We start from the raw sequence: 18,845 nt of genomic DNA on the forward strand, positions 1-18,845 counted from the left end.
GGCTTTGTTTTATTCTTGAAGTATACTTACAAAAATGTTTGACATCTCTGAATCTAAACATGTACAGCTTACATTAGAAAAACAAATTGTTATTTCAGAGCCCCCTCAGCCTTTGAATCAGTAGGTGAAGGCTGGAGTAACTAGACTTTTTCCTTCTCTAGATAAATCATAATTGTCTTATTTTGGTTAATTGATCATTGATAAAGTATCAGGAGAAATCTCAGAGGAAAACAAAATTCTCCATTTAGAAGAGCTACTAAAAAAAGAAAACATACTCAGTAATGTCTATAATATTAATATTTTAATTCATTTCTTGGAATTTCTATAGGTTCAGGGCATCAATTCTCTGAATAGCAATGTAATGATAATACCAGTTACAATGTTCTCAATAATGTTAACAGTGCAATCTTTACAAACGTATTAAATTTTAAAACCAGTAAGTTTGAGGAAAAGACGAAGACAAAGAAATTGAATAAGGGAAATCAACATTTACAGGGTAAAATATTTAGAGTGTCAGGAAAGGAGATGCCTATGACCTGGAAGCAGGCTAAAGTCTTGGGAAGGGGCCTTTCCCACCTACCCATCTGGGACATGAAAGACCATGTCCTGCCTTCTGACCTTTTACCTTGCTCACAAAGCACCTTACTATCACAAAACCTCACAGAGACACTGGAGTAGGAAGTAGGAGTGCCACCTCCTAATACCACATGATGAAAGCAAAGGGAGGTGCCTGTCTGTCCATTGCTACTGGTTTGTTTCCCTTCCCTATTCACTGAACTGTGTACTTCTCATTCATACTACATTTTGCTAAGTAGGTTCCCTCTCTATTCTAATAGATGACTCACCCATGGCTTATGATAAGTGGTGCAGTGGTCCTTTAGGTAGCAAAAACAAATACTGGATGGAATTGGACAGAAAAAAAACCCTGCATTTTACTCATTCTTCCATTTTTTTCACTGCAAACAAGTTGTATTTGCTCTCTATTCATTTTTTCCTCTTTATTCGTAATCTATAATTTCAAGAACTGCTCAGAGAAAAGGGTCATAGAAACTGATGGTAAATATTCCATTGTTATGAAGATAAAATACATTTCAAGTAAAATGCTTCATCTGTCCTAGCAAAAACATAATTCTAATATGAAGGATTGTTGTAACTTAAAATATTTTTATGAAAAAAGCACTTTAATTTCTTAAAGAATAAATCATTTGAAAATACAAGGGGGAAGCTGTGGTAATTTTTTTCATAGAAATGACTTAGTAATTGAAGAAGTGCACAGGAAAATAAAATATGTATGCCTTTGATTCAATAAGTCCACAGGTAATGGAAGTCTAAACACTTAGGTCCAATTGTAAATGTTAAACACACGTGTGGACAAAATCAATTATGAACTCAACCCAACATTTTATAACTTACTTAATTAAAAAAAAACTCTAATAAAAATCTGTTACTTAAGCTAATGAGTACACTATTTAACAGTTATGTTTCCTCTTATTTACTGGTTTGTTTTAATTTTTTTAGCATTTAATTTTTTTAAATTGACATAAAAATTCTACATATTTGTGACGTACTGTGAGGTTTCAATGCATGTGTACATTGTGGAAAGTTCAAATCAGGGTAAACATGTCTACCTCCTCAAATATTTATCATTTATTTGTGGAAAAGGATTCAAAATCCTTTCTTCTAGACTTTTTTGAAATGTACAGTATCTTTTTGTACATTTGATAAATTTACATTATCCTTTTCTATAACTGCCCTACTGTGCAAAAGAACACCAGAACTTATTTCTCCTATTGATCTATAGCTAATAACTGTTGCCCATCTTTGTCCACCCCTCCCTTACTGGGGGTTTTATGAGAGGAAAAAAAAAAAAAAAGGTCAATTATAACCAAGCACTTATCAACCTGTAAATATAAATAATTTCCTTTTCAAGTTATTTTTCATAATAAAGTTCATTTCCTTAGTGAATCATTACAGAATTTAAAAGCAAAAAAGGGAAAGTTTTTTTTCAAAGGAAAGCATAGAATTTTCTATGAAGTAAAAAACTTTGTAGTCACCCAGTCCACTGACATTCTGAATTTAGAAATTTTAAGTGGGGTCAGGAATTTGCATTTATCTAAAGTTCCCAGATAATTCTAACGCAGTTGGGCCAGTTTGGGTCCTAGAGTCAGAATTTTTTAAATAAATCCAAAGCTCTACAACTGTAGTAGAGACAGAAACCCACTGAAAAAAGAATGAAGTATGTGACAAAGCATTTATGTAAATTAAGTTATATGCATACAAAATATCAAGGCAACTTTTGAAAGAAAGTTCACAAACAAAAGCAAGAAAAAAAAAAAAATACACATCAAGTGCTTTGGAATAGTTCCCTGGGGACAGAAAGAAGGGTGAGAAATGGAAATAAAAGGGAATACATATGTGAATAAATCAGAAAGCATTATATGTTGTAATAAAAAGGAAAAGGCACTTAAAATGAGAGTAATGTCCTACAAGTTATGTTGGTAGATTTTTCTGCAATCCAGCACCAAAATCTACTAATAAAAACAGATGCTGAAGATGTATAAAATTGAGTACTTAAGTTAGACCACAAGTTTTACTTGCAAAAATTCTAGAATAGAGGGGATTCCCCCCCACCCTTGTTTTGTTTTTGCTTTGTTCTGGGTTTTGTTTTGTTGCCATTTTATAAGGAAGGAGCCTAAAAGCAAGAGTTTGAATTATCTTTTCAAATACAAGCATAAAACATTAAATCCAACAAAAGAAATTCAGCAAATGATGACTTATTACAAAGACCCTGCAGATGAATTTCAACTTGCATTTCACTATAAGTTAAGTGACTTATAGAGTTACTAATAAAATCATGACACTTTTGAAAATGAAAATGGACACTAAAAATATTTAAAGTCAAATCATTTTTAAAACAATTATTGACTGAAATACTTTATTATAGTGGTAGACATGTTGTTTCAAAAAACTTTTTAAAAATAAAATTCCTTTAAAAAAAAAGAAAACACATATTAGTATATATTTTTAAAATACTTCAGACCGACGGAGATATATAATCATTCACGTAAAAATAGGCATTTTCCTGTCTATACAAGAGACATCAAGGTCTTGTCCTGACCTCAGCAATGATAGCAGCTTGGAGGTCTAGCAAGTGGCAGTGGGCATGGTCAGTGTCCTGAGGGGTTCTGGGTGAGGAGAACAGAGATGGTTTGAACAACTCTCTCTGGCCCTGAAGTGAAAGTTTTAGTAGGAGGGATTTTTCTAGAGCCCATTCCAAAGAAAAGCATTGAAGTATTCAAATTGAAAGCTATCCCTTGCATTAAAAATGTACTATAGGATTTAACAGCAGGGGGACATATGGGATAATATATCTGCACAGAACTCCACTATCCTTATTCTTCTCTTTCATGGGACATGAGCAGACTCAAAATGAAATGGTGTATTGTGACAAACAAGGCTCAATAATAATGCATTTTTAAACAACTGAATGTAAAATAAAATGGCTGCATGATCACAAACTAGGTATCAAAATAAACTTTTTTTTTAACTGAAGAGAAGATGTCTTTAAGGATGCCTGTGAATTTTCTCCTGGGGCTTCAAAGCTGTCTCTCTGTCTATAAAGATCCTATTCTTGCTTGTAAAACCTCTCAAGCTTTCACAGTAAATAGAGGCTTCCTGCTTCGGAAATCCTAGCCTTCCTCCTGCCAACAGATCAGAAAAGTCACCCTGACTGTGAAGGCTTAGTCCCCACACCTCTGGGTTCTATACATAGACTGGTCATGTGTTTTCTTGCTTGTAGCTGATGCAAATTGGCAGAGTAGGAACTCAAGGGAGAAAATAGGAAGAGATGACTCCAGGTAACTTCCTGTCTACAGGGCCTGTAGTTGAGCTTAAAAAAAAAAAAAAAAAAAAAAAAAAAAAAAAAAAAAAAAAAAATAAGAGGGGTGTGTAGTTAGGATGAGAAAAGAGGAAACAGTGCATAGGACAGAATAATTAAGTTGGAATATTTAAAGCAGGCCAGAAGAATTGGAATTTGGGGTTGATTTAAGAAGACAGCTATACCTCCAAGATTATGAATAGAAGACAGGAGAAATGAGTTAGAGGATAGATGGAGGAAAGTATCAATGTTATGGAGAGGGATAAACTATTTACTTTATGTGCATATAACTTTTCTCACCTGAGGGCCAAGAAGGCAGTAGAGATGCCTGATACAACATATTAATGGTACCTATCAAGAGTCATCTTTCTAAAATAACTGAATTTTCTAACAGGAAAGACTCTGAGGGCCTTAATCTAGACATAAATACATGTATTGCACCTGATACTTTACTATCTTTGAAAATAAAAAAATTTAAATGCATTGCAAGACAGAGGGAACATTTGAAAAATGACTAGAAATGAGAAACAATTTTAAGATTGTAACCCCACACATTCAGATGCATTGTTCTTTTGTGCTCTTCATCATTTCAGCAGTATGCATAGCCCAATGCCTGACATACCAAAAATGAAGAAAATACCCTTACATTTCGATAGCCAAAATTTTGATTTGCAGGAGCCAGGATTTCAAATTTAAATCATAAACATGAGATTAGAAAATATACATATGTATATTTGTATATATATAAACACACACACACACACACACATATAAATAATTGATTCAGTTATATCATCTTGGATCTGTTTATCTCCATCCAGTCCCTGAACTTCAAACTACCTGCCTCTGCTTTTCTTGCCTTAGGGCATTTTCTGGAGATTTATGCTGCCTGCCTCCCAGGAACAAGGGAACAACCCTGAACTAGTGACTATCAGAATTTCCCTCCTCTCTTTTCTGAAAGCAAGGTTCTGAACTGTGTCCTCCATTGGCTTTTCAAATTCCCCCACCTAAGATCAAGCTCCAGTTCCCAGTAGTGGTTTGCTTGCTAACACACCCTTTATGAGATTCCTCTCCTTGTCTTGTCTTGGAACTACCTCCAAAGGAAACCACTATGTAGGTGAATTCTATTCTTCGTTTGATAAAGAGAAGCCCAAACAAAAATACAATTTATTCTCAGTATTCATATTTTTATCAACCCATCAATAAAACTTGTTTTATGTATGGTTCTGTTTTAAAACAGTTTTTTAATGTCAGTTTTATTGACAACTCACAGCCTATGGTACTGTAATTCATGCCTAAAAATTAAAAGCCTCACCTGACATGCTCCTCTTGGCTTGAAGGAACTCTAGACAGCACTTCAACCCCCGATTTCAATTTCATTTTAAATAACAAAATTAGTAAGCAAATACACACAAACAAAAATAGTACTAGGTAGATCACACAAAGCATTACTGTTTACAGTGTAATAGCTGAGACAAGAAAGCAGAGCATTGCCCTGTTTAACCTCAGCTGGGAACATGTACATAGGTGACTCAAATTTTTCCCTGTTCTGTGCATGTCCATATATGACGAGAAGAACAAATTCAGTGCAGAAGGTATTGATGCAGGGTTATAAATGAATTTTAAGTAGTAGATGAACTCATAAATATGGACCCTTTTGGAGAGTCCCTCTGGCAAAGGGAGTAGGAACAGAGAGGAGAATATGTAGGTCTTCTAAAATGATGGTTGTGAGATAGCTGCAAAGAGTTTACTTGTTTCCAGCATACAATGACAATGTGTTCCTATGAATGCTGAGGGACACAGAAATAGCCCATGTAGGCATGTTATGCAGGTGAAGAAAGAAAGATGCAGCCAGGTATTATCCAACTGGTGGTCAGACACCAGACACAAATGAGAATTCCCCGGAAGACACCAGAGTCCATAAATAGCAGAGGCAGTTCAGATACCTCCTGCCTTCACATCCCGACCCCACCTATGCTTTCATATCAAGGTGCTCCAAAAGCACCTTGTCATTTTAGTATTCATTTGCCATTAACATATTTATTGCCATGTCTAAAAGGTGGGAATACCTTATTAAATGTATCACATCCTAGATGAACACCAAAACATGCGCAACAAATAAGCAAATTACAGGATGACCTATAAAATGCATGAGATGCCTTGTCACTGGCAAGTATTACAGTATTTGAAAGGTGGAAAACAAAAAGACCACTTTCAATGTCGATACTGAAACTTCACTGAAAAGGAGGGATAATTTAACTAGGTCATAAAGTACAACAATGGTTTGCACCATTAAGGAAAAAAGACTAGGTGCTGTGGCATATATCTGTAATCCCAGCTCCTCAGAAGACTGAAGCAGGAGGATCACAAGTTCAAGACCAGCCTTGACAATTTAGCAAATCCCATATTAAAAGGAAAGAAAGAGATAGAGAGAGAAAAGCAATAAGGGGGAAAGTAGGAAAGTGTTTTTTATATGGATAGAATGAGGAGTTGAACATGCTCAAGGCATGCCTGGAGGAAAATAAGTAGATCAGTTTAAAGTAAGATGAATAATAATAAAGAAGAGTGTGAGATAATATGAGAAGCATGGCATAAGAGGAAAGCATTTGACTTGGTGAATGACTAGCTGTGAGGACAAAGCAGAAAAGCATGAATCATAATAGACAAATCTAGTTTTGAGCTTGGAAATTTAGAAATATGATATTAATGACAGAAGTAGGGAAGCCAATGCAGAACTAGTTTCAGGTAAAATGAATGTGAGGTGACAACATGACATCCAGGGAAGTGATAAGCAAGCAGCTAAAGATGAGAAACTGGATCTCGGTGGAGAAGCAAAATTGGAAATGTGGATTTGAGACTTATCAGTATTCAGATAATTACTGAGGCCTGTAACTGGCGAATATCTGAAGTGAGGCAATTAGAAATAAGAAGTAGAAGAACAGAAAACAAAGAAGGTGCTATCAGGAAGTTGGAATGTAATCTATCCCAGGAGTAGAGTCAGGACAATATTCAAGAGCAAATGATCAACTGCATGAACTACTAGACAGGGATAAAAGAGATAGAGGACCGAGGACCTGAAGCAGAATTTCCTGACAAGATTAATCTTGTTGGAGCAATGTCAGTGGAGTGGTGGAGGTAAAGGACTACTTTCAAGAATGGGTTAAAGAGTTAGCTTATAGAGAAGGAAAAAATTATTATTATTGACCATTTTGAGACACATAAAATTATGAAAATTCTAGATTTACAGCATCATCAAGGCAAAGGGCGAAGAGATCCTTTTGTTTCATTTTTATGTTTGATGTTTCTGCACACTAAGGGAAAGCATCCTATGGAGAAAAAACAAATGAAAATTCAAGACAGCAATAGGAATAATTCCAGAAGGCTTAGAAATAAGAAGATCTAACCTATCTTGTCTTGTTTCAGGCACTGTTCTGCATAGTTTATGTATATATTACACCATTTTTTCTACAATGCTCTGAAATGTTGGGTACTGTTATAATCTGTTTTAAAGATGACTAAATGGAGGCATGCGGAAGCCAAGTGACATGCCCAGTATCATCATCTGGAAGGCATGGGGTCAAGAATGAATTTGGATTAAGTGACTAGAAGCATTATGGTCTTACCCACTGGGCTATATCACTTTTAATGATTATAGAGGAAGTAAATTAATGACTTTCTTCATGAGACTGGAGGAAAGAAAGGAAGATAGATATACTGGTTTATGCCAGAATGAAAATGAAAGCACCTGAGACCATTGTGTGAGGTGTGACATCATAGAAGAGAGTTCCATCTGGCAACTAAGAAAGGAAGGAAGAGCATGGGTGAGGACTTAGTACATGAGGACTTCCTGGAATTTAGAAGAATACATTGCAGACTCAACACAAGGATCCCACCTATGGGATACCTTCTGTAGCTCCTGCTGATGAGGGACCCTAAAGACTGACAGGTCAAAATCAGTGTGGTCCTTCAGAGGGAAGGGTGGAAGATCTGAGTTTGGAGATGAGCCCAGTGGGTAAAGTTGTAAGGGAGTAATGGTAGGGTGTTGGAGAAAAGTTAATTTGGGTGGTAGATTACATTTTACAATTCCAGACAAGAAGCAACTTCAAGTAAAAAGAATTCTTGATAAATTAGTATGGTATTGGCTCAATGTCAACAACACGAGATTGGTAAACCTACATATCCAACTGGATGATTCATGTATTTTAATAGGTGCAGTAGATATACAACACTAAGCAATTGAGTCTTCCACTAGAAAATATTGTCTTACTACAGATGATGATTACCATGATGGTGATTTTATTAATAATATTATTTGGGTTATGAATGCTTCCTTATTCCCTATCAATTAATCTCAGGCTCTGAAAGACAAAAACTATTATGTGAACTGAAAGTGGTTGTCCAAACTCACATGGTTTGGCTTTTACTTTTTTTTTTTCTTCTTCTTCTTTTTTTCTTTATTTTCTGTTTGTTTCTTTGTTTTAGGCAGAATCTCACTATTTTGCCCAGGCTGGTTTCCAACTCATGGGCTCAAGGATCCTTGCACTTCAGCCTCCCAAGCAGTCAGGATTTATAGGTATTAGCCACCATGGCTGGATTCACATGACTTTTATGTATTGCTCTTCACAATCTGAACAAGCAAAGACTAAAATACGAATGAAATGCTGAGTCTTTCTTTGTTAAACAGTTCCATAAAACACAATTAAAAATCAAAAGAATAGGCTAGTTCCTGTAATTTATGTCTACAAAATACAATCATAACCCTATCATAGATGACAATGTCTAGGAAACAGGTTACATTATTATAAGAATTATTAACTTCAATACCTAAATGGATTTCATGGATATTGACAGGAATAAATCACAGAGAATTTCAAATAGTATCAAATAATTTTTAAATATCATTCTTCCTCCTCTGATAGTTTTTTTTTTTTTCAAGATCAAGGGTAAAAACAACCAAAAGTCATAAAAATGTCATCTTGAACTTTGTTGGCAGACAATGGATGTTTTAGACCTCGTCTAATCAGGACTGATCACTCAGCTTTCACAGATGGCATAAAATATAAATAGCTCACTCCTCCTTATATGATAGTGTTGACTTTTTAGATGATTGTGTTTAGACTGAGTTTATGAACATTATTTCTAAAAAACAAATCTCAGGGCCCAAGGAGTATTGTTCACCTGTTTCCTGGAAGATGGCCTTGATTGATTTTCAACTATAGTGATGTATTTCATTAGTTATAAAGAATTTGGAAGATAAATGCTTAACAAGATTTTGAATTATATAAGAAAATTTATTTGAAGGTCCAGTTTAATCCATAAATTATTTTTTAGGAAATTTTCAGGGTATGAGAATCTGTACTAACTACATTGCCCTTACAATATAGCACTCAAGACAAAAAGCTAGATTATACATAAGCCCCCTATAGTATTGACCTGACTTCTAATAGAACACATAATACAAATGTATATATATGCATATGTGTGTATATACATGTATATATATTTTTTCCAGGTACTGACTACTTCATACTTTTTACATATCTCATCACTCTGCACTAATGAGACAGCTAGGCATATTTAAAAATGCAATGTTAATATTATTTTGCAGATACCTGCTGAAATTCTAAGTATTTCTTTGCCAATTGAATGCAATTATAAGTGCCTCCTCATCAAGTTACTGTAATTTAAAGAAGTTTTTGAACTAAAACTACAACATAAATTAGTAATGGCATATTGTAAAGTTTCAGAACATTTCTTGGCAACTTCACATTGGTGTTAGAACATGAAAATGAGAAACACAAATCAGGAAATGACTTTAAAAAGAAAAGTAATTTTTTTTATTATTTCTCAAGTTCAATTATTATCTGCTAATAAACAATGTTCTTTAATACAAATATTTGGTATTCTTAACACACTTAAATGTTAAATCTTTAAATATTCTTAATCTATAAGCTTCTTCCTTTATTTAAGTTTTAATAGTTAGGCATAGTGAAGGTTCACAGCACAGCATAATCCCCGTTTGGGCAGAGAATTCTCACCTTATTATAGGCGTTGTGACTAAGGAGAGTATGAGAATTCTCCTGTTCGTCACTCAGTGAGAAGGAGGACAAATGACTGAAGGGTCCTGGGGTAAGACAGTCAGCATGTGGGAGGGTCTGAGGCTGCAGCAGGGACTTAGCAGGAGGATAGAGTTTAGTCTGATATAAAGGATGGAGCGAAACAGGCTTGTGAGGCACTGTCACATCCTGGGAAGAAGAAAGGCATAAGGAGTATGTTAGTGGACGAAAGTCAAGCACACTTTTAGGTCTACTCTAGAATCACTAGTATGAAGAAAACTCACAATACTCCTGCTTTGGAGTGTACCATTTGTCTCTCTCAATAATTCCCTTCTAGTCCTCATCTCCAGCTTCTTCACAGAGCAAAACAAGGGCCTGCACAGTGTCTCCTGAAGGTTGCAAAATTGCTATTTATGGAAGTATTGAAAGCAAAATGTGTAAGAAAGGAAAGAGCCTATCCAAAGAGGCTGGCTGGGGTTATTTGAAGAAATAATAGCAGTGGAAACTAATTCAAGGATGCTTCTGACTTGCTCTGGGAGAAATTGGAGAAGAAAGGATAGAGCATTACAGAGGATATTAACAACTGAGCAGGGGGATCTCCATCCTACTGGATGGATTAGTTCTAGGATTAGTTCACAGAAAAATTAGTTATCAAGTTGAATTTAGCAGAGTAAACGGATGGGGGAAAAGTGAATCTGGGAGGAAGGAAGGAGAACTTCTATTCCAGTGTCCTCTTGGAGAGAACCTAGCAGTACAGCAAATAGATGAGTTCAACTGCAGAGAGAGGTAGCAGCCCTTACCTCAGGTGGGTCTTTAACATGGAAAGGGGTTGAACCCAAAAAACTTGTAGAAAGTAAGAGCTATTAAATGAGACTATGAATGATGTGGCTGAGCAAGGAAATCACAAGAATGAGAAGTCTTTAGCCTATAAAGAAAAGTTGCAAAAAGTCACTATATATATGTGCATATACATGTATATACTTTTCTGGTGTATCCTGAATTCATTTTTTCAAAAATGTATGCTTGGTGTGTTGCTATACAAGAAGATGTCCTATTTTTTTAAATATTTTCAAATAATGGGTTAAAATTTACTTTTAAAACTATTTGGAAATTTTTAAGTACATTAAAAATATTAAACTTGCAGAATGATGAGTTTTAACCTTGTGTACCTTGAAAGGGTGACTGTGTTTTATTTCTACTAGTTTTTCATTTGTTCTTCAAGTATTTCTTTAACAAAGACACAAATATATATTCTAATTTCACATATCACAACAAGCATACACTTACTATAAAAAAGATAGCATCCTTTATACAATATTCTGTATTGCATATGTTTTTTTTTCATTTAGCAATTTTGGAATATTTATTAGTATGCAAAACACATTATTTCCTACCAATATACATTATTGAGTTATCCTACTAATTTTTATTGTCATTCAGTTGATTCCCTTAGAAATTCCAGGTGTATCTCTTAAAATCAAATCACCTAACACTGATAAGCTTATCTCCTCTGTCACTTAATACAGTTTTCATTTCTTTCTTTTGTCTATTTTCATTAACTAATACTTCTCATTCTTCTCATATTGAAATATATTCTGTTTTGTCTTATTTCTCAAATATTTTAGTTTTATTAAGAACTCATTACACATCTTAATCAGTGTGAAAAGTGATTAACATGAAAACTGAATAGCAAGCACAAAACTAGCTGTACAAGAAAAGGGTGAATTGCTCTTGGTAGTTGAAAATGCTTAGGAGAAAATGTGACTGAACTCTCTCTGGTTTATTGTTAGGTTTTGTTTTTCTGGGTGGACTCAAAAACTCATTCTCAGGATGTCAAGGGACAAGCTTGCAGTGACTCATGGGAAACAAGGGTACACCACATGGGGACTCCAGTAGGGTCTAGTTCTGTGCAGCCAGGAGGAAAATGTCTTCCTAGGGTGTGCAGCTCTGTGTTTTATACTTGTGAGTTCTCTGTGCTAGTATCCAACTCATGGGAGGAAGTCGAACTTGAACACTTAATAGGATCACGTGGTGTCCCCAGCTTACCCAGGCAGCCGGGCAGATGGAGAGAGCAGAATTTTATCAGTACCAGGACTGGCCAAGGAGAAGGAAGAACCTGGGCCAACCTCATGTGACTACTGCCAGATGAACAATGCAGGATAAAGGAGAAAAGATTCTTGATATCTATGTCACGTAAGCGCCCTCTTCTCCTCTGTACTAGCCATCTCCTGGGCTTTGCTTCAGGTTGTTATCTTGCCATTCTCTTTAGCACTACCCTGGGTATTTTCTCTGCTTTGCCCTTGTGTTCCTGTTTCCAATATCCTAAGCTTCTTTTTCTTGGTTTCCTCCATATTTACTCATTAAGCTATAAATTTTCTTCCAAGGACTATTTTATCTATAACATATATTCTAAAATATAATAATTATAAGGACAATGATCATATTACCTTTTTCCCTCAGATAAAAATCTTATTTTTTGCAAGTTGGGTCTCTTTTTCATTATTTTAAGAAGTTGGTTTTAATATTATACAAATTAAGATATAATCATTATAGAAAATCAGAAGATATAAATAAGCGAAAACAGCATTATTAAAAAGTATTTTTAGTCCTATGAACCCAAAGACAATATTCCAAATAGCTTTCTTCAGGGTAGTGAAGGAACAACATACTTCCTGATTTCAGAATGTATTACAAACCTATGGTAAGGTCAAAATGGTAAGGTACTGGCATAAAAATAGACATGTAAACAAATGGAACAGAGTAAACAGTGCAAAAATAAATCCATTCTTTATGATCAGTAAACTGATTTTTGACACCATACAAGGGAGAAATAATAGACTTCTTAATAAATGGTGTTGGGAAACCTGGATATCCACATCAGAAGGATAGAACTAGACCCTATCTCACACCATATGCAAGAAATCAACTCAAGATGGATAAAAGACTTAAACGTAAAGCCTGAAACTGTAAAACTTCTAGGGAATAAAACAGAAAAAGTAAAAATTATTTTAACATTGGCTTGGGGAATAGTTTTTTGCATATGACACCTAAAACATAGGCAACAAAAACTAAAATTTTATGCATGAAAAAAAATAATAAAGGCAATCTATGGAATAGGAGAAAGTATCCGTATACTATATACCCAATAAGGGCTAATATCCAAAGTATATATAAAACTTAAACAAGTCAATATAAGAATAATAATACCCCCCCCACAAACATATTCTGATTTAAAAATAAGCAAGGGATTTGTGTTAGGCAGTTTTGCATTCCTGTGGCCAAAATACCTCACAAGAACAAAACAGAGGAGGAAAAGTTTATTTTGGCCCATGGTTTCAGAGATTTAGCTCACAGTGGACTGACTGCACTGTTCTGAGCCCAAGGTGAGACAGAACAATTCCTGTATTAACACAAGAGCTTTTGGCACCATATATCCAAACCATAATGGAACCTAAGTTGACATTTCTCAAAAGAAGTTATGGTTAATGAGTAGGTGCAAAGGTGAATGGGGACATGAAAAAAAGTTCAGCATTACTGGATTGTCAGGGAAATGCAAGCAAAACCACAATGCAATATCACCTCACATCCATTAGAATGAATATTGTCAAAAACATCAAAGATTACAAGTATTGGAAAGGAGGTGGAGAAATGAGAACCCTTGTATACTGTTGGTAGGAATATAAATTAGTGTAACCATTATGGAAAATGAAATAAGTTCCTCATAAAATTAGAACTAAAACAATGTTCCAGCAATCCTACCACTGGGTACATATGCAAAGGAAGTGAAATCAGTATGTCGAAGAGTCACTTGCACTACCATATTATTGCAACACTATTCACAACAGCCAAGAAATGTAAACGACTTAAGTGTCCATCAATCAATGAATGGGTAAAGAAAATGTGGTACATGTACACAATGGAAACTATTCAGCCTTAAAAAAGAATAAAATCTTTTCATTTGTGACAACATCAATTGGGTCAGAGATCATTGTGTTAAATGAAATAATACAGGTACAGAAAGACAGTGCTGCATAATCTCACTCCTACAATATTAACATTGATCTTGTAGAAGTGGAGAAAAGAACCATGGTTATCAGAAGCTGAGGAGAGTAGGGAGGAGGAAGGAATGGTGAAAGATTGATCAATGACTACTAGGTATAGTTAATTAGGGGCAAAAAAGTTCTGGTGTGCTATTGCACAGCAGGATGACTATAGATAACAATGATATACTGTACTTTTCAAAAAGCTAGAAGAAACGATTGTGAAAATTTTCATAAAAAAAAGAAATCATAAACATTTGAGGAAATAAATATGCTTACCTGATTTTAACATTATACAATCTGTACATGTACAAAACATCACATAGTGCAATAAAATGTTCAATTATTACATTTTTTATCGGTTAGAAACAAATTAACAAAATAAAAAATGTAGATAAAAACACATAAGGTAAAAATATTGATGAGTTTATGAAGGAAAGGAAACCTTTGTACACTGTTTCTGGGAATGTAATTGCAACACTCGCTACAGAAAGCAGTAAAGAAATTCCCTGAAAAATTGAAAATATTACTACCATATGATCCAGCAATCCCCCTTTTCGATATAATTAAATCAGTATCTTGCGATACTTGCACTCTCATGTTCTCTACATAATTATTCACAAACAACAAGATATGGAAACAAGTTAAATGTCCAGTGATGGATCAACATATTAAAAAAAGTAGTAAAACTACAATGGAAAATCATGCTGCCTTACCAAAGAAAGGAAATCCTGCCATTTGTACCAACATGGAAGAAACTGGAAGGAAAAAAGTCAAACATGGAAAGCCAGATAATGTGTGATCTCACTTATATGTGGGTTTTAGAATAGTAAAATTAAAATAAAACAGTCAAATTTGTAGAAGTAGAGACTAGAAAAGTAGTTGCCACTGCCCCAAGAATTGGGAGGATGGGCAATGTTGGTCAAAGTTTATATAGTTTTGGTTACTCAAGATAAATAAGTTCTGGATATCCAATGAATAGAAATATTGCCATAATTAACAAAAAATGTCCTGTATACTATGAATTGATAGTGTGGATTCTAAATGCTGGTATCACAAAATAATAATCATCATTATAATATTAGGTATGTGAGGTAATGAATATGTTAGTTTGATTGTGATCATTTTATAATACATACAGAGCAAAACATCAAGTTGTACACCTTAAATATACACAACTTAATTATATCTCAATAAAGTTGGGGGGAAAGGAGAAGAAAAGGGAATTTTTGTCTTGAATTTCCTCCTTTTTCATTGAAAAGCAAAAATTTCCACTTACAGATGAGAGGAACAATTTTGTTTTTTTAGTTTGTTATTAATTTATAAATTTTGTGGTAAGATAAATTTGTGTATACCATATCTACTTTGAAAATTAGTGGAGTTCCCTTTTTGTTCAAATATGCAATCAATTTTTATGAGGATCCAACAGATATTAAAAGAGTAGTTTTTAGTTTTGTGCTTTTCTTTGGTTGTGGGATACAGAGTCCAAATATATATCTAATAGATTTACTGTAGATAATCCATCTTTACCTGTTTTTTTCTGTCTGATCTATTATAAACTGAAAAATGAATTAATAAAGTATTTCACCAGTAACATATTTTCATTTATTTTAATACTGTCTCTTTCATTTTCTATATGAATCTTAATATTATATTCTGATCTTTAGATACTCTAGTGATTGTATTTTTCTTATAAATTGTATCCTTTAACATTTCAATAGAGTCTCACTTCCTTTACGTAAAGGATTTTTACCCATTATGAAGGTTATGACTTCTCTCTTTTTCACTGTGGTATCTGAAATATTTCATCATTTCAACTATGCTCAGCACATTGTTTTTAAAGTCTATAGACTAGGAGATTGTGAAACTTTATCCCTTTATTTTTTTTCTCTCTTACCTCATTTATCTCCATAGTAAATATATCTTTCCTGCATAAGAAATTTTTACAACTGGTTCACATGGAGAAGGGCCCACTGCCTGGGATTATCTTTGTGCCCCAGTGTTTGGGGTGTGGGTTGGTTTAGCCTTCTCTTCTTCCCAGTAATAAAGCTGTGCCATATGGTACACTACACAGTAATGTTTCTGTGTCCAGGCTGCCATGGGAAGAAAGCACCTGACAAATATGATTTTCTGTAATTCAATGTACAGACAACTTCAACTCCTCTGCTTCTCAAAAGAAAATCAGGACAGGGAATTTCTGTTGCCAACACGCACACCCATGAGAAGACCCGGGATTTGAGGTTTGCATGTTAAGGTGCATCCTGATCCTCAGAGAAGACTGCTGAATCTGCAGTTATTATATTCTGACTCCATTTCCTCCTAACCACATAGTTTCTCACTCTCTTCACTGCTTTTAGCAGTCTTCACACGTTTCCTATGGTTTGGAGTTTTTCTTGTTACTTAATTGTGGTTTAACAGGAATTTATGTTTTTGTTTCTTCTTTTGCCTTCAAATGATTTCAGAATGATAAATGGTAATTAATTGCCAATTTTGAAGTACCGTATTCAAACCAAGAACCTCATTAGTAAAAACAAATATTCATAGTGCATCTTGAATTTGGCCTCTTTACAAAGTGCTTTGCCATAAGATAACTGGAGAATGATCCAAAAGATTTTCCTGGTCCTTCTCCATCTCATTATTGTACAGACTATTTTGAGTGTGCGTGTGTGTGCGCGCGCGCGCACGCACGCACCCACATCTTCTTGGTCATCATAGTTTACCTATGGATATCAATGTACCTGCAACCTCATATCACAAGCTGGTTTTTAATTCCATTGCTATTATACCTCCACTGTTTCCAATAAAACAGTGCTTTTGCTAAAGAAGTTACTTACTTTAGAGAATAAATTTCTCTTTTTCCCTTAAAGCTTAAAAATCTCAACTTTTGTATACTTTATATGTAAGGCAGGAATGCTATAAACTGAGAACATTTTAAAATCTAATACTTTGATTTAACCATATAATAAAACCCCCCAATACCATAATTCCTCAGTACTGATTATTTCAAATTTTCAGAGGTGTTTTCTATACATTTTCTAGTAGCATTTCATACCAAAGGAATACATTTTTGTTCATCATTTGTTGTCCTTATATATATGTTATATTTACTATGACAGGGAGAACACATGTATCCCCAATTAAATTAGACTTTTACTACTATTCTCAATTAAGATTCCTGAGAAGAGAATTTTATCATTTACCTCGGCGATACTTTCCACATCATAATGTTGAATACTCTGTCTTTAAACAACACTAAGGATTGTACAGTATCTTCATGTCCATGAAAGCCTTGCATTGTAAATGGCTTACTAATTATGATATCACCCTATAATGAATTAACTAAAGTTCAAGCACAATTATACACTCAGGACTAGAAATAGTCACAATGAAGATAGATATAAAAGCAATTTTAATAATTTTCAAGAAACTGGCCTACTTCATGCTAAATTCAAGTAGATTTGCAGTGTTTCCAATTTATATTTATGACTGATTAACTTATCTACATAAGCGTTGTGTCATATCTGCTCTTTCTTGGTTGTGTTTACATCAGTAGTGGTCTATTCAATCTAGATTGTTTTTCAGGAGTTTTGTTCTCCTTTTTACAGTTGTTTGCCTATGTGATTTTGGTTAAAAATAGTTAAAATGAAGAACAACTTATCTAGCTAACTGGACAGTACAATTGCATTGCAATAAGGCACAACAGGCTTAAGAAACAGCTCTCCAAGGGCTCCCCATTCATTGCAGCAAAATGGAGGGTTCTGACACTCCCAGGAAATCTTAGTATGAATACACGTAAGTTTCAATTTTTCTGGCCTCAGAGTTGCAAAGGACACCCATAAAAACCCATATCAATGGACAAAGTTTAAATTCTTTTGTTATTGCTTTAGGTGAGGGGTTGGCAAAGTTTTTCCGTGAAGAACAAACTAATAAATATTATAGGCTTTGAAAAATGCATCTGTCGCAATTACTAATCCTCCTTTGATAGTGTAAAAGCAGCCTTAGACAATACAGAAATCAATGGGTATGTGTGTGTTCCAATAAATATTTATAAAAACACTGGGAGACAAGATTTTACCCGCATGTCATAGTTTGTGACCCCTGTTTTAATATTTCTTTAAAAATACATTAATAAAATGTCTATCATATTAGATCTGTACCCCACCTTCTAATAAATTATCTTGAACTTAGCACATATATTTTGGGAATTACTTTTTTGAGTAAGGGTACTGAGGATTTAACCTAGTGGCACTCTACTGCTGAGCTGTACTTCCAAGCCTTTTTAATTTTTATTTTGAGAGAGGGTCTCATTAAGTTGCCAAGACTGGCCTTGAATTTGCAGTCTTCCTGCCTCAGCCTTATGAGTCTCTGGGTTTGCAGGTATGTGCCACCTTTGCCTGACTAGGAATTGCTATTCTACATGATTTCTGAAAAGGCTTATCATTCTACACTGCTTTCACATTTAATATATGAATACTTAATGTTTTTTTACTTTTTGAGGGATGGACAGGGATCATAAAGTAGTCTTATACATGTTCTATCAGATAGAAAACTGAACTATGTCTGATAAATAGTTATAAACCACTTTTCATTCTCTTGAGAATTATCTTCTTCAACATAAAAATATTTACAACAAAATTTTCCAAAATTTTAAGCTTTACTTAAGAGTTTGATTTTCAAAAACGAATTATTTTAGTTGACTATATATAATACCTATCCTGTAAAACTTCAAGAAGACAAGAACTTAAGAAGCAAATAATATCTTTGTTCATTAGAGAAAAATTAGCAGAAAAATATGCAGTGAATAAATTAATTTAGCTCTGCTTAATTGACAGAGACATCAGAAAATTAATGTTACAGCCATATCTGATACAT

At 34.3% G+C, this 18,845-nt stretch overlaps 1 protein-coding gene across 20 annotated transcripts in view; it reads right to left on the bottom strand.

Moving 5' to 3' along the window:
• The window catches only part of MLIP (muscular LMNA interacting protein), a 233,480-nt gene that overhangs the window by 19,067 nt on the left and 195,568 nt on the right, over positions 1-18,845 (bottom strand). For 18 of the 20 annotated variants that reach the window (XM_079147617.1, XM_079147631.1, XM_079147623.1 and 15 more), the window contains one exon: positions 9,916-10,122. The exons of the other annotated variants lie outside the window; for them this stretch is intronic. In XM_079147617.1, coding sequence (XP_079003743.1) covers positions 9,916-10,122 — 207 coding nt within the window. The remainder of the gene's footprint in view (positions 1-9,915; positions 10,123-18,845) is intronic. 20 annotated transcript variants of the gene reach the window in all.

The sequence above is a fragment of the Sciurus vulgaris genome (genome assembly GCF_902686455.1).
Source record: "Sciurus vulgaris genome assembly, chromosome: 7".
Lineage (NCBI taxonomy): Eukaryota > Metazoa > Chordata > Mammalia > Rodentia > Sciuridae > Sciurus > Sciurus vulgaris.